Source organism: Canis lupus, chromosome 4, assembly GCF_011100685.1.
Source record: "Canis lupus familiaris isolate Mischka breed German Shepherd chromosome 4, alternate assembly UU_Cfam_GSD_1.0, whole genome shotgun sequence".
Classification (NCBI taxonomy): Eukaryota; Metazoa; Chordata; class Mammalia; order Carnivora; family Canidae; genus Canis; species Canis lupus.
In genome coordinates this window covers 14,422,874-14,439,496 of record NC_049225.1, presented here as the reverse complement: position 1 = coordinate 14,439,496, position 16,623 = coordinate 14,422,874, and the positions used below count along the sequence as shown (strand labels likewise).

The following is a 16,623-nucleotide window of genomic DNA, read 5'->3' as shown; positions in this document are numbered from 1 at the left end:
ATAATTGACTCAACTGTACCACATAAATTTTCATGTTTTCTTTTCACTTATTTAAAATCTTTTCTAATATCTGCTGAGATATATGATCCATATACTATTTAGAATTTTGTCGTTTAATATGTTTGAAGATTTTCCTGAAATCTGTGTTATTAATTTCTTGTTCAATACCTTTGATCTGAGAACATATTTGTATGATTTTAATTATTTTAAATTTAAGGTTGTTGTATGACCCAGTATATGGTCCACCTTGATCATTATTCCATGTGCATTTAAAAACAATGCCTATATTCTGTAATTGTCAATTAGATCCAGTTGGTTGATGTTTTCCTCTTGGTTTAGCCTGTTTGTTGCCCAGTCATCCTCTTGAAATTATGAATTTATGCCTTTTGTCAAATTTGGGAAATATTTAGCCATTGTTTCTTCCAATGTTTGTTTAGCACCATACTCTTTCTCCTGAGACTAACAATATATGTCTATTAGAACTTTGGTTGTCCCACAAGCCCCCAAGGTTTTGTTCATTTCTTTGCCAAGCTTTTTTCCCTGTGTTTGTTGTTCAGATTGGATGACTGCTATCATTCTATGTTCAAGGTCACTGATTTTTCCTTTGCCTACTCTCAATTCTGTGATTTCTATCTAATGAGATTTTTTTTATTTATTTTTTTAATAAATTAATTTTTTATTGGTGTTCAATTTACCAACATACAGAATAACACCCAGTGCTCATCCCGTCAAATGTCCCCCTCAGTGCCCGTCACCCACTCACCCCCACCCCCCACCCTCCTCCCCTTCCACCACTCCTAGTTCGTTTCCCAGAGTTAGGAGTCTTTATGTTCTGTCTCCCTTTCTGATATTTCCCACACATTTCTTCTCCCTTCCCTTATATTCCCTTTCACTATTATTTATATTCCCCAAATGAATGAGAACATACACTGTTTGTCCTTCTCCGATTGACTTACTTCACTCAGCATAATACCGTCCAGTTCCATCCACGTTGAAGCAAATGGTGGGTATTTGTTGTTTCTAATGGCTGAGTAATATTCCATTGTATACAATACTAATGAGATTTTAGTTTTGGTTATTGTATAATTTTGTTCTAAATATCCATTTGTTTCTTCTTTATACTTTCCTTTTTTTTCATGGTTCTTTTTATTTTAACATTTATTTCAAGGATGTTCACAATTATTCATTTAAGCACTTTTATAATACCTGTTTTATAAGTTGAGGATTTTTTATTTTTTTATTTTTTTTATTTATTTTTTTAGTTAAGGATTTAAAAAAAATATTTACTTATTCATGAGAGACATAGAGAGAGAGAGTCAGAGACTTAGGGAGGGAGGGAGGAGGGGAGAAGCAGGCTCCCTACAGGGAGCCCAAGTGGGACTTCATCCTGGATCCCAGGATCAAGCCCTGAGCTGAAGGCAACCGCTCAACTGCTGAGCCACCAGGCGTCCCTATAATACCTGTTTCAAAGTCTTTCACATATAATCTCAAAACTTATTTCCACTTATTGTTGGCATCTATTTATTATTATTTTCCATGCAAGTTGAGATTTACATGGTTCCTTGTTTGCCAAGTAATTTTGGCAATGGTGTTGAAAGATTATTGTTTAGAGACATGTAGTATTCAAAGATTCTAAATATATTTGTTCATTTGTTCATTAGGGGAAAAACAGCCAAAGTCTGTCTGATCAGTTAATACCATACAAATTCTTTCATTATCAAGTAGAACTATTTTTTCTTCTATTGGTACAGTTATTTATCTTTAACATGGCACTACATACTTACATATAAGCAAAGACAAAATTCTCCCACTTGCAGAGAAGGAAAATAATACTTTCTTCTCCTCATATACAAGAACTACCAATTCTTGGGGCCCCTGGGTGGCTTCGTTGGCTAAAGCGTCTGCCTTTGGTTCAGGTCATGATCCCCGGGGTCTTGGGATGAAGCCCCTGGTCCGGCTCCCTGCTCAGTGGGGAGCCTGCTTCACTCTCTCTCTCTCTCCCTTTGCTGCTCCCCCTGCTTGTGCTTTCCTCTGGTTCTCTCTCAAATAAATAAATAAAATCTTTAAAAAAAACGAATTACTAATTCTTCCCTCATAAGGGTGACTAGGAGAAGGAAGGATGAATAAGGCACGAGTGGCTTCTGTTAGTTTTGCCAATTCACTTAAAATTTCTCCTGCTAGAAACTGAGGGAGGGAGGAAGTGAGGCAGGGAGGGAGGGAGGCAGGGAGGGAGGGAGAGAGGAAGGACGGAAGTGGGAAGGAAGGGAGATGGGAAGGAATGAAGGGAGGGAGGGAGGGAGGAAGGGAGGAAGGGAAGGAAGAAGGAATGGAGGTAGGGAGGGAGGGAGGGAGAGAGGTAGGAAGGAAGGAGCAAGCTTTAAACTGACATAAACATGTCTTTCAATTGAGACACAAATACCTTTGTATTCATAGTGCTCAAGGCCTTTTGATTATATACTTGGAGATTCAGGTTCTAGTTTTGGCAGTTCTCAGCTTGCAACCTTGTTCACTGGACTCCTTGCTCACCTTTGAGGTAGTGGTTATAATAGAACTCCCATGCAGGAGTTGCTCTGAAGTTCAATAATGCATGTTAAAGATTAGAACCAAACACATAGAGCTGGCAATATATCAGTGATAGATTTCTTTCTTTTCTTCCTTCCAAGAAGCAATTATATTTATTCTGAAACAACATTTATCACACTTAAAACTGCTCTAAGGAAGAATCTCCAAATTTCCTATAGTAACTCATTCCAATATTATGTAAGAAAAAAAGTCACAAAATCTAAGTGCATGCGAGTAATGTCTATTTAATAAAGTTTAGATATCGACTAAAGTACCTCTTCTCATTAGTCATTTTGAGATATCCCAGTAATACTTGTAGGTAAGATGAAATGAAAACAGTTCAAACAATGAAAAATTACCTAAATAAATGTGAACTACTTGACATTTTGGGGATGATGGCATTGATAAGATTTTTAAAAATCTGGCTGTCAGATTTTCATATCTTTGGCAAGTTAATTAAGAGAACTTTAGCTTGTTAAATACTGTTTGAAATTTTACACTTAATGAAGGTATGAACTATATATCTTTGCTCGATCCAGAAAAAAAAAAAAACCATAATTGTCACTGAAGGAATTACAATAATTTTATTGTTCCTAATTTTAGGAACTTTTCCTTAAGAAAATTAGAAAGTGAACTAAATTTTCTTTTCTTAAAAAAAGAAAAAAAATGTACTTACTTCTAAGATTATGAAGTAACATATCTAGTAAAGTCATAAATTTTATATATTGAATAACAGAAAAGTCCATTCCTCTAGCCCACAAAAATCCAGATACATAATAATCTAGTAGAATGGCTTCCTTTAAACAGGTGTGAAGGTTTTTGAAATTCAATTTTTTTTTCAGTTTTCTGTAACAAAAAGAAAAATCCAGACATTAAAATCAGATCAGCAAATGGTTCCTTTCCTAAGTTTTGAAAATGCAGATATTTTTCTTGAATGAAAATTCTATAATACCCTTAATCTAAAAATATCCACAGTTCTATAGAAATCCTAAGTCCAAAATGACATTCAAAAGGGAAACAGAGGGAAAAGGAAGAGATACAGCAAGTTCAAGCATTCCTGTTGCTCCTCTTCCTCCCCTTCCTCTATTCTTGTAATTCTCCTCCTCACCTTCCTCCTTCTGTCTTCAAAGTACAGTAATTTTACTAGCATTTTCTTCTCTGAAATTCAATATCTTTTTCCATTTATACAATCAAGATTGTGTCTGACAACATTCTGGAACTATCTTGTTAAACAAATATCTGTCCTGTTTTCTAAACAATTCCAGTTGTGTATATTTTACTTATTTTGTCTATCGCTGTAATTTTCTATTAAACTTCAAACATTTTTTTCAAATCATTTCATTTTATATACTTTTCTCAATACTGTTTTCTAGGTCCTTTGGTGTTCTCAGCAGTGTTACTTCTCCCTTGGGCTGCTTAGAGAGCTCACCTCCATAAGATCTTTTCTTTTCTACTCTTTGCTTTTTAATATTATTTATCCCCCTTTAATTTCTTATCTATTCCTTGAGTTTTTATAATCTGTTTTATGCTCTTGTTGTGATTGCTTCATAGGGTTTTTTTTTTTTAAATTCATGGTAAGTGTTTGGCAGTATAGACTCTTCATCTGCCATCTCCATGCAGTTCTTTTTAATTAAATATTTGACCTAAATATTTGCATGTGTTCTTTGTTTTTCATTTTCATTTTTTCAGTGTTTGATTATATGAAAATGAAGGCAACTATTTGTCTCAGAGTATTTCAGTGAAACTTCTTTGACATCCCTCTATCCTTGCTCTTCCCCAACCCCCTTCACCACTTCCCCTAGTACCATTTGAATCTTAACCTTCAACTTGAATTGCAGGGCTGAATAGTCACCATTTCTATTCTTTGTTCAGATATTCCATCCCAAAGGAGGTTATGCAGGAAGGAATTTGGAGCAAGATGCTATTGCAGTTTGAGTGCAAAGTTCCCATAAATTTAGTGGCAATTTTGTAAGTTTTTCCTCTGGGTTTAGATAAAGAAAGATGGGATATGGGAAAGGACATGCCACAGCTGTGGCATCAGAGACTACAGGGAAAGAAAAAGATGCTTAACAGGGACTTAGGAAGTTGTGCTATAGTGATATGTGATATAACTATCTACTTTGTCTCACCAAGAATTCCAGTAAAAGTATTACATTATTCCTACATGCTCTTGAAGTTGAAGTGCATCTTATTTTTTTAGATGATGACATTCAGAAATATGCCTTAAGGCAAGAGCTGAACAGCTCAGGGAGCCCAGTTATGGAAGGTTATTAAAAGATCTCTCAGGGTTATTTCTGTATTTAAATAGTTATTTTCAATTTAATCCTTAACCTTTTTCCAAAAAGGATTCGTGTGGATCTGTAAAAAAATCAGGGTTATATTAAAAGCATGAATGAATGATAATAGTTGGGAGATCATGGGAAATGTAATCAGACATTTAACTTTGCTTGAAGTGTACTCTAGAAATATGTTTTAATGATACTATAATGTTTCATTTGGTTGGCTGCTTTCATGAAACATAATTTTTAATTTTAAAAGGTAAGGAAATGTGCTGATTTCTTATAATTTATTTAAATAGGTTTATAGCTTTGTAGACTGTATGGCATACTTCTGTCACATGGTGACAGGATACCTAAATTATATTTCTGTCATTTTGAAGGGTATATAATCCCCATTTATAATAATGCTATTTTAAATGGGAAGCGAATGACTGATTGCAAATATTTCAGGATTACTGTTACAAAAATCATATAAAGAACCTCAAGAAAATTACTTTGCAAAGAAATGGCTCCTGACATAACATTATCATTTATTCAAAATTGATATCCTAAAATCTGAGATTACTTCAGGTGAATTTATTAATGAGACAATCTAAAAGGTCAACCTACATTGAACCTAATTGTTTCCATACAGTTAACTTCTGTATCACCCTCTGTATCATTTCCTTCATCCTAGATGTAACCTCTTAAAGATTAAAAATACCTTTAGAATTTAAATATTTGACAATAAAGAGCCAATAAGTGGGGAAAAAGAAAGACTGTCACACAAGGTATGGTACACAGTACAACTTAAGATGTGGTGAGAAATAAACAAGTCTAAAAAATTTATTTTCAATACCTTTTTATTTAATATTAATTGCATTTAATATAACATCTTTTGACATTTCATACAAATAAATTGTAAACTATATTAAATGCCTGTCATTTGCATATTATTTTGCCTACTATAAAATACCTATTTTTTGCACTTCAATGATCAACATTTGGGATTATCTAAAAATGGAAAATATTTTACTTAAAGCATAATCAGTGATACTAATATAATGAATGCATTTTACTAATCAATTTTTAAAAAAGATTTTATTTATTTGACAGAAAGAAAGAGCACAAGCAGGGGGAGTGAGAGAGAAGGGGGAGAAGCAGGCAGCCTGATGTGGGGCTCAATCTCAGGACCCTGGGATCATGGCCAGAGCCAAAGGTGGGTGCTTAACAAACTGAGCCACTAGGTGCCCCTACTAATCAATTCTGTTACTAAAAAACAGAATTTCCAATGGACATTCATTTCTATAAAAATGCTAAAATTACTATGATAAAAATGCTATGTTTAAAAATCTGTGAAATTTTTAATTGACTAATACTTAAAAAGCTATATAGCTGGTTAGCAGTATGGCCAAATCACAGATCACCAGGATTTCTAGCAAGATTTGCAAGCCCTGAAGGTGAAGAGCATCCTGGGAAACGCCTGTCAGTGTCATTTGCCTGCTCTTAATATGCTTTCCCTTCTCAGATTTCTCTTCCAGCCAGTACATTTGTCATATTTCCTTCTCAGTAGTAAATCACCTCTATTCCACAATATTTGTAAGATTTGCAAATGATAGCCACTGACAGTCATTTTCTATTTGTCCATTATGGTCCACAATACCCTCCTAACATCCAGATGACTGGCTTGGAGAACAGACATTACTGTCCAGAACATCACATCTCTACACATTATAGTCAATCAGGCTTCCATTATTAGAGCAAGATAACTTTTAAAATGACTGATTCTCAAAACACATTTTAGGAACTTGGGTGTTAGATATATCTGACTAGAGTTCTAAGTAAATGATTTGCTGGAGAAATCAATGGCCTTAAGAAGGAGATGTACATATATTAGAATTGTTCCCATAAATTCAGTTATATTCACATTTTTAGGCAAAATACATGAAATCAGAGTATTTAGTATAGCTTCATATTCAAGAAAAATCACAGGTGGATGGCTAATACTCAGGATTTCCAAAATATTAAAATGTATATTAATATTACAGAAAATGCAACTTATTGTGATTATGAGACAGAAAACCTTAAGATTATTGTGCCTATTGACAGTTCTATGAATGAAAGAGAAAAGTAAAAGACACCATATGTTAAAGACTGCTTTTCACTGTTAACATTACCATGTTAGTCTGAAATGCATTTCTCCCACCAACAAGACAGCTGAGCAGTGTAAAAAGTCAGTTGTTTGATAATTTTGGTGTTCCAGACTTGAAAGTGTATATATATATACATATATATATACACACACACATATATATCTTTGCATGATATAATAACAATTCTTCTGAAAAAAGTTTAAAATATGTAACAGCATATCACGATCATTTATAGATGCAGAACTAGAACTGTTTTATATTTGGTTGTAATATTGAAGTGCTTACTGTTGAACTCCATCCACGTCCTCTGCTAGCATTTCAGTGATTTGAGCAACTGAAAGAAAATCTGGAGACAGAATCTTTTCATGCTCCTGGATCTCAGCCTCTCTCTACCAAAAAACAACAACAAAAATAAGTGTAATGAGTTATTTCAATCACATTTACAAATTAATCCAATGATAGCAATGTTCTGTGTTCTAGTTGCTATCAGAAATAAAATTTAAACACAATTTTCGATAATCATTTTTCTTTCCATTTTCAAGTAACTATCTCTCTTCTTAAAAGTTCAATATCTAGCTAATCTTATGCATATATTTAAAACTGGGTGATGGCTTTCAATTAACAAACTTTTCTTTGGTCTTTATTTTTTTCATCATGATAGTGTACTCTTTCTTTTTTTAAAGATTTTATTTGACAGAGAGAGTAGAGGGAAAGAGTGTGTGAGAGCACAAGCAGGGGAAACTGTAGGAGAGGGAGAAGCAGGCTTCCTGCCCAATGTGGGGCTTGATTGCAGAACCTTGGGATTATGACCTGAGGTGAAGGCAGATGCCTTCAGATGCCACCAGGCAACCCCTTCTCACCTGTTTTGTAAAGTTTATTCAGAGATATTCTATTGTTTTTGGCACAATTATATATGGGATCGTTTTCTTAATTTCACTTTCCACTGTTTCATTATTAGTGTATAGGAATGCAACAGATTTCTGTACATTGATTTTGTATCCTGCAAATTTACTGAATTCATTTATCAGTTCTATATATAGTATCATGTCATCTGCAAACAGTGAGTTTTACGTCTTCCTTATTAATTTGGATACCTTTTATTTCTTTACGTTGTCTAACTACTGTAACTAAGGCTTCCAGTACTATGTTTATTCAGCATTGAATAAACATAGTACTGGAACGTGATGTAATGAGCACTGGGTATTATTATATAAGATGAACCACTGACCTCTACCTCTGAAACTAATATACAGTATATCATAATTAATTGAATTTAAATTTAAAAAAAAAAGTGGTGAGTGGACAACCCTTGTCTTGTTCCTGACCTTAGGGGAAAAACTCTCAGTTTTTCACTATTGAGTATAATGTTGGCTGTAGGTTTTTCATAGAAGGCCTTTATTATGTTAAGGAATGCTCCCTCTAGACCTACATTGTTGAAAGTTTTCATCATTAATAGATGCTGTACTTTGTCAAATGCTTTTTTCTATGCTTATTAAAGTGATCATATAGTTTTTAATCCTTTCTCTTACTGATGTGATATATCATGTTCATTGTTTTCTGACTAGTGAACTACCCTTGTATCCTGGGAATAAATCCCACATGATTATGGTGTATGATTTTTTTTAATGTATTGTTGGATTTGGTTTGCTAATATTTTGTTACGGATTTTTGTATCTATTCATGAGAGATACCGATCTGTACTCTTTTTTTTGTGGTGTCTTTACCTGGTTTTGGTATCAAGGTGATACTGGCCTCAGAATGAATTTGGAAGTTTTCCTTCCTCTTGTATTTTTTTGGCATAGTTTGAGAAGAGGTATTAATACTTCTTTAAATGTTTGGTAGACTTTGCCTGGGAAGCCATCTGGTCTTGGTCTTTTTTGTTTTCTGTGGGTGTTTTGATTACTGGGTAGATTTCCTTGCTGGTTATTGGTTTGTTCAAATTTTCTATTTTTTTCCCTTGCTTTAGTTTTGGTAGGTTACATGTTTCTAGGAAATCCAACAAGGAGACATCCACTCAGCAGTGACTAATCTGTCACATGTCTCACTGAGATCCACCGGGCAGTGTCCAGTCTGCCATGTGACTCACTGAGACATCCATCTAGCAGTCTGTTGCCTATCTCACTGAGACATTCACTATGTCTCATTCAAGGAGGCAACATCCACCCAGCAGTGACCAGCCTGTCATGTCTTAGCCCTATAAGCTGAAAACCCAATGCAACTGGAGGTAGCAGGACCACTTCTTTATTCTAAGAGTTTTGGTCCTCAATAGGATTGGCCACCAATCCTCAATGCAATACCAGCATCCCAGAATTACCATAAAGAGAATTTACCCAACAATGAAAAAGAAAGAGTTAGAAATCTGGGCTCTATTCTATTTTTTTTTTTAAAGATTTTACTTATTTAGTCATGAGAGACACAGAGAAAGAGGCAGAAACATAGGCAGAGGGAGAAGTAGGCTCCCTATGGGGGAGCCTGATGCAGGACTTGATCCCAACGGGACCACAATCTGAGCCAAAGGCAGATGCTCAACCACTGAGCTACCCGGGTACCCCTCCAGGCTCTATTCTAGGGAAAACATGTGGTGGATCAAACATGCTGCTTATGGGGAGAACTTCCCAAAGAGTCACCAATGGGCCAATCTTCCCCAAATGTGTCTTGTTATCTACTGGCAACAGTCTAAAACCACTGTGGAGGTTTGGAGCACTGGATGATCAGTCTCATCTGTGTGTTCTCTGCAAGCCACAAATAAATTATCATGGGAGAGATTTCCCCTATGGATGCTACATGAGGAATAATCTCTGACATCTTCCAATGGGAAGAAGCAAGTGTTCCTTTTCTTTGGAGCTGAGTGATTCAATCTCTTATGCCAGCTAATAGTTTTAAGAAAAACCATCCAAGAACTGAAGCAGACAGTCTTACAATTAAAGTGAGAATAAAGTTTCAGAGCCAGCTAAAGCAATTCAAAATATAGGGAATGAATAGAGAGTGAGAAGAGGGAGTGAGAACAGGTTCCATATCAGTTCTCCCAGTTTTCCTTTTCCCCAGAGAACAGACCAGTTACACAGAGAAGCACAGAGACAGAAATTACATCAGCATTAAACCAACTCTGTTTCACAGAGGAGGACCTTACCAATCCTCAAAGGTCAAATTGTGCTATGCAGACTTAATTTAGGGTTACCATTGTTCCTCAGAGGGTCACTTTATAATCACCAAGATGATGCAGGCAGCCCAGGTTCAAGAACTCAGACTGGGTCCCACAGGACCAGCCAACTGGGTCCTTGCCTTCATGCAGGATGGAAATCAAATGTAAGCCAAGAGGAAGTAAGAGTAGAGTTTATTGGAAGACATAGAGAGAAGTGATACAGACAAAGCATCTGGAAGACTCAGAAAGGAAAAGGAGTATGAGTTTCATCTTTGCTTGGGCATCTGGACTTTTTATGGAGAACAATGGTCTGGTATATGCATCCTCTTAGGTATCCAAGAACTGATTGAACAAGAATGAGTCAATTTGCGAACTTTAAAAAATATCTACATATTCCTCATTGAACTTGGGGCTCAAAATGAGGCAAGGACAAGTAAAAAAACTTGCTAGCCTCAATAACTTAACATCTAGTGGAAGGAACAAACCAAGGGTGACTTTAGACAAGAAAATAAAATGATAAGTGAGCTGTAGTAAAGGGACAAGAATAGAGACAGGACAAAGAAGGGACCTCCTATAAGAGGAAATGGACTTGGTGAGATTTGGCAAGAATGATGGAATGAAACAGCAACAGGATACTTGGGGACTGGTTCTCTAAATATCAAGTAATGCATATTGTGATGCCTTGGGTACAAGACAGGAACTAGTTGGACCTAAGTGGGAAGTGAGCATTGGGAACATACTGTGAGAGATCTTGAATAAATATTTAGTGAGTGATTACAAAAGCAAGTTACTGCACAAGAGATCATAAATATTTTAGACCCTTGCCTGGTCAAAGAATGATAGGCTCAAGAGTTTGTTCTTAATAGTACAGGCAGTAAGGATAACCCATGAAGTTTTTTTTAGCAGTGAAATGACAAGATAAAACTGTCCTTTAAGGAAGGGCGATTTGTAGGAGGGTGAAGGAAAGAAAGGAGCAGAGAAAGGACACAGAGGAGAGTTCAATGAAAATGTCTTTGAAACGGGTCAGGAATGAGGCATTGGGCTGTACTAGGTTCCTAGCAGCGTACACGAAGAGAAAGGGGTGATGCAACATATTGTATCTGGGGGACTAAAACTGGGAAGAATGAATAGTTTGAGTATCTAAAATAGATAATTGAAAGGGAAAGGTGGTGATTCTTGGGGCCTCCAATAGCTGAGTCCTTTTGTTCAGAGTACAGTCCGTAAAGACCATATGTGGCATTCTTGTTACACCAATAAAAATAGAAGCATTGGAGGATGATGCTGGATTTAAGAAGGCTATAAGACAAGTTTGATTTCAGTGGTTGAGTTTAAGGGTGAATATACATATCAAGGAAGAAATGTTTAAAAGGTAATGAGAGATGCTAGACTCAGAAAGGTCTGGCTTAAAAATGTTAGTTTAGGAGTCACTCCAAGTGTGAGAGTGGTGGAAACTGCCCAGAGCCAAAGCATGGGGAGAACAGCTGTGAATGGGGGTGGAGGAGGAGACTGAGAAGCAGAGGTAAGCAGTAGCTCCATGAAAATCAAGAACTGTGAGATTTGCGGGGAGGGAGGGTACAAAAGTTTTCAGTTTGGAAAATAGTTATTTATCCTTCCATGTGAATGGGTTCCAGTAAATAAGAAGAGCAACAAAATGCTTTGCTATAATTAAAAAGATCACATCCCACATTTTCCTTATTTCTTCCCAAGAGTAGAAAAATCCCAAAGATAACAGTTATTGGTAATGGTAATCAACTTAATGTCTGTATTTAATATCAGGTTATTATATTTTTATTTTAAAAATCTAATTTAGACACAAAATATGCTACTTTATTAGCTATCTTTTTGTAACCTAGGGCTAGCAAAATAACCTAAACTAGGTCATTCTATTAGTTTATAAACTCAATAAGAAAAAAATATTATAGCACCTAATAGAATACCTTGTACCTAGTGGGCACTCAGATACTTGTAAATTGAATTACTTGCACTCAGTTTTTAGGTAGGATGGTATTTTACTCCAGAACATATGACCATATATTTGTTAAATGTTTGTTGGTTCTGATTTTTAGTATTAGTGTAAAGTATAATTATTCCTGTACTGTCAACCCCATTAGACTTTAAATTCCTCAGGGACATTCAATCTTCTTTTTAGAATTCTACAGATCCTACTTATGTCAAAATAGGTTGTTAATTGACTGTCTTAATTCATCTCTATCATCTGATGACATTATTAGATGATGGAGAAAGATGAACAGAAAGACTTGGATTTGGATGGTTCACCAGGGTTTGACTACTGATTAATTTTGTGATGTATAGCCAGTCATTTGAACCTAAGTTTGAATTCATGTTAAAAAATCATACTGAAGTGTTTTAATATACAAAATTGCTATCATTATTAACAAAGATTTGCATTAAAAGTACATTGTACAGACATCCAGATCAATTTTGTTTGATGTGAAAATTTTCTGCATAGAAGAAAATAGGTCACACAAGGACTGCATGATAGGGAATACAATAATCTTAAGCTTTTTGGACAATAATAATTCCAGCTAGGATGCATAATATTAGTGTCTCATTTTTTACTAAACTTGCTAGCTTAAGCTAATCATCTTGTAGGAGGGTTTGCCTCTGGTTTTTGTTTTGCTTTGTCTTAAATTGAATTCTTGAACTTATTTTACACTAGAGCTCTGTCTTGTTTATATACTGCCTTGCACTTGAAATGATATAAGGTGGTAAAAAAATCTTTAATCTTTCAACACATACATTCTGACTTGTAAAATTAAAGATACAATACAAAATTCATGAATAGGCTAATAAAAATGTGATATGTAATTTGGTTTTCCATGTAAAATTACATCTCTGACTAGAAAAATATGTTAGCTAAACTTTACTGTAACTCATTTTACTCCACCACCTGGTGGATTTTAGCAATTATTCCAGACACAATAAAATTGTAAGTCTAATATTATTTGTCAGATAATCTTTTCTCTGAATTTTTTCTCTTACTCATCTAAGCTTTCCACATTATATATGTCTTCCTTCTAGAACTTAAGCTTTTGGGGTATCTTTCTATCTGTTACTGGTAGTGTCTGAAAAGATTCTTAATAAACGTTCATTAAAAGAAAGCTCATACAGTTCATCAAAGATGACAAAGAGGGGTTTCACAGTCATAGAGAACATAGACCAATATACAATTTCCATACTTAGAAAAGCTCTCTTCAAGCATGAAAATAAATGAATTAAGGAGCAGCACTGTATTGAGCCATGTCAGAGCCTGAGGCAAAAGGAAAAATCAGTACTACTGATGATGTCCTCATTTAATGTTTTGATCCATTATGAATTTTTTGTATTAGCTTTCAATTTTTTTTTTAAACTGCCTTCAACTGAAGTTTATCTTGATTACTAAATTTCTGGAATCCCTTAAATTTTGTGTCCAAGAAGACTGACTACCTTACCTGCCTCATTACAGTTCAGAGGGAGCCAATTTAAGAAAAAAAAAAAAAAAAAAAAAAAGATGAAAGAAGGATAGGTGAAAACAAGAACTAGTGCTTTAAAGTAATGAATAAACTAGGCAAAAATCTTCGGCAAATGAGATTAAACAAAAAAAAAATACATGCCACATTCTATAGAGATACATTTGAAAATTACAGGACAAAGTCATCAAATTTGGACAGGAATAAGAAAGAAATGGAACTGACCAAATATAAACTAAACTGGGAGACTATTTTCTAAAAAGTAACCATGCCAAGATGATTGCACACTTGAGTTCTACCTAACAATCAAGAACACATAAATTCTGTTAGTCTAGGGACACTCGGTGGCTCTGTCCTCAAGTGTCTGCCTTCTGCTTAAGTCATGATCCCAGGGTCCTGGGATTGAGCCCCACATGAATCTCCCTACTCAGCAGGGAGTCTGCTTCTTCCTCTCCCTCTGCCCCTCCCCTCTGCTCTGTGCTCTGTATCTTTCTCAAATAAATAAATAAAATCTTCTAAGAAAAAATTCTGTTAGTCTACTAATTGCAGGCTGTAGACAATTCATTGTTAAGAAGTCGGCATTGTCTACACACAGAAATCTAAACTAGCACAAAATGGAAATTCTAAACCAAAATCAGATGTGAAAACTTTAATTAAGATATTATCTTAGGAAGTTGAATCCAAGAGTGTACTAAGAAGAAAAATAAGCTATCATTCTGACCAAATAAGAAATTTCAGAAATGAAAGGATGGGTCATCATTAACAACAACATGTGTTTTATGTCAAATTAAATGATAATAAGGAAATAATAACCAGGCATTTGTTAGAATTCAGCAACAAAACTCTCAAAACATGAATAGAAAAAAAAAAAAAAAAAGCTTAAACATAAAAAAGATTATTTGCCAAAACATCAGATTGAATGGTGAAAAACTGAAGTCATTCTTATAAAACCGGAAACTAAAAAGGGATCCTGGCTAGTAACATTATTGTAATTCAAAACTCTATAGACATTCTAATAATATAATACGAAAACTAAATGTGTGGCTTAAATATTAAAAATTGATTAAAAAAATCTTTATTTGAAGATTACATGGTTGCATACCTAAGAAACCTGACATTGTACTAACACGGTTTCAGTTAATAAGAAATTTGATAAGATGGTTACATAACACAAATATATAAAGGCCAATTACTTTTCTCTATATTAGAAACTAATTAGAAATGGAAATGGCAGAAACTTGATTAAACTATACTTAGTTATAAATATAAGAAGGTAAAAGACCTACAAAAATTATAAACTTTATCAAAAGTTTAATAAAAAAAACTCAATAAAGGAGATTTATTGGAAACCTTCAAATTAAAAAAATTAAATCCTTCCCACATTATAAATGTAACGTGATGGCAATTTTAAATCTTAACCGTATCATTCTGGAACTTTATAAAATAATTTTCAAGGATTCTTATGGAAGAATACATACATTTTCAAAGAGAAAAACAGTGAGAGGAACCTTTCCAAATTAGATAATAAAGCTAAATATAAAATAATATGGCACTGACACAAGAATGGGCAGACTATTCAGTGGAAAAGAAAAGATACATTCAAAAATGTATCTGTAATTATATATATATATATATAAATTTTTGGAAATTCAAAAATATATATACATGTATACAAAATATAAATTTACATGTATTCATGTATACATATATATAAATGTTTGGACTCTCTATTCTGTTACTACTCTGCCCATCACTGTGTTCATTCATGTGTGTATACACATAGTGTGATAGTGGCAGTCAGTCCATTCTCAATGAGGAGAGAGGGGATGGTTTATTTAGTAAATGAAGCTGGTATTAACTGATGGTTCATGTCTACAAGAAAATAAAATTAGATCCTCATTTTAAATATATCTATCAAAAATTAATTTTAGCCATGTTAAAGACTATACTTTAGTAAAATAACACTTTAAGTATTAGAAAAAAGAGTAAAGATTATTTGTATAAATCTGAAAAGGAGGCTAAAGAGAGGAGAAGAAGCAGGACTTCTAAGACAGGAAACCCAAAGACCGCTAGTAAAAAGAAAAACAAGCCCAAGTGTCTGTCAAATTCCCCACACCCACAGCTGCTACTCCCAGAGGTTCTAAGTGTTTCATAATTACTACTGTATATCAACATTTTGAGGAATATTAGTACTGTCTTCTCAACAATATTTTCAGCAATATATCAGGCATCCTCCCCATGGTCTTGCTCAGGTTTTCCTATAGTATGTGCTGAAAATGGCTTCAACAAATATCTCTTGGGAGAGACAGAAATTGCAGGACCCTGATCATCTTGCTGCTCAAGTTGAGCCTCAAGTGTTTCTCTCCAACCCTGATGATGCTGGGGTGGGGGGTGTGTTCAAGGTCTGTAGGGAGACCATCTAATGTAGAGAGAATTATCCGTGGCCTCCTCCTGGCCATGTTGAAGATCTCCAAGGCAAGTAACAGCATTTTTCCACTTAAGATTATGTAAGTGTCCTTTGTCCTGATAAAGTCTTGAAGGCACTGAATAAATAACATCTATTAGGAAATACGGTAATGCTTAGAGATACTTTCAGAGGAAGCAACTGGGCAATAAGCATTTATGTCTTCTTTTAGGTCTCTGATGTGAGCTGAAGTATAGTCCTTTTTTGTGTACTACTTAAATGATATTTCCCAAATAGTATTTTTTAAGGCACTAAAAAAGTCAGTTTATGAGTCAACTAGTGATAAAAGACTGAGGATTAAATTCTAAATATTCATTTATAAATTCATTTACAATTTAATTTATAAACATTTATAAATTTCATTTACAGATCTATATATAGCAAATATTTTCAGATTTTTGTCATTTTATGTCTGGTCGTAAGCACTTGCACAGATATCTCCCATTTAGTCTTACCTTTTAGATGGAGGCATTTACTCCCATGTTACTAAAGAAACTGGAATGTTGAATTCAGAAAGTTGGCAAAAAGAGTTTATGCAATGCCACAGAAAAAATATATCTTCCTGGACCTGCAT

The 16,623-nt window shown here is 34.5% G+C and overlaps 1 protein-coding gene across 3 annotated transcripts in view; it reads right to left on the bottom strand.

The window, feature by feature from the left end:
- CABCOCO1 (ciliary associated calcium binding coiled-coil 1) overlaps positions 1-16,623 on the bottom strand; it is a 117,323-nt gene that overhangs the window by 98,117 nt on the left and 2,583 nt on the right. Inside the window, exons 2-3 of one of the 3 annotated variants that reach the window (XM_038534029.1) lie at positions 7,259-7,362; positions 3,239-3,408 (exon numbers count right to left, since the gene is read on the bottom strand). In XM_038534029.1, coding sequence (XP_038389957.1) covers positions 3,239-3,408; positions 7,259-7,290 — 202 coding nt within the window. In that variant the 5' untranslated portion in view covers positions 7,291-7,362. Of the gene's footprint in view, positions 1-2,419; positions 2,681-3,238; positions 3,409-7,258; positions 7,363-16,623 lie in introns of those variants that run through there. The other 2 variants (XM_038534031.1, XM_038534030.1) reach the window with 2 other exon arrangements.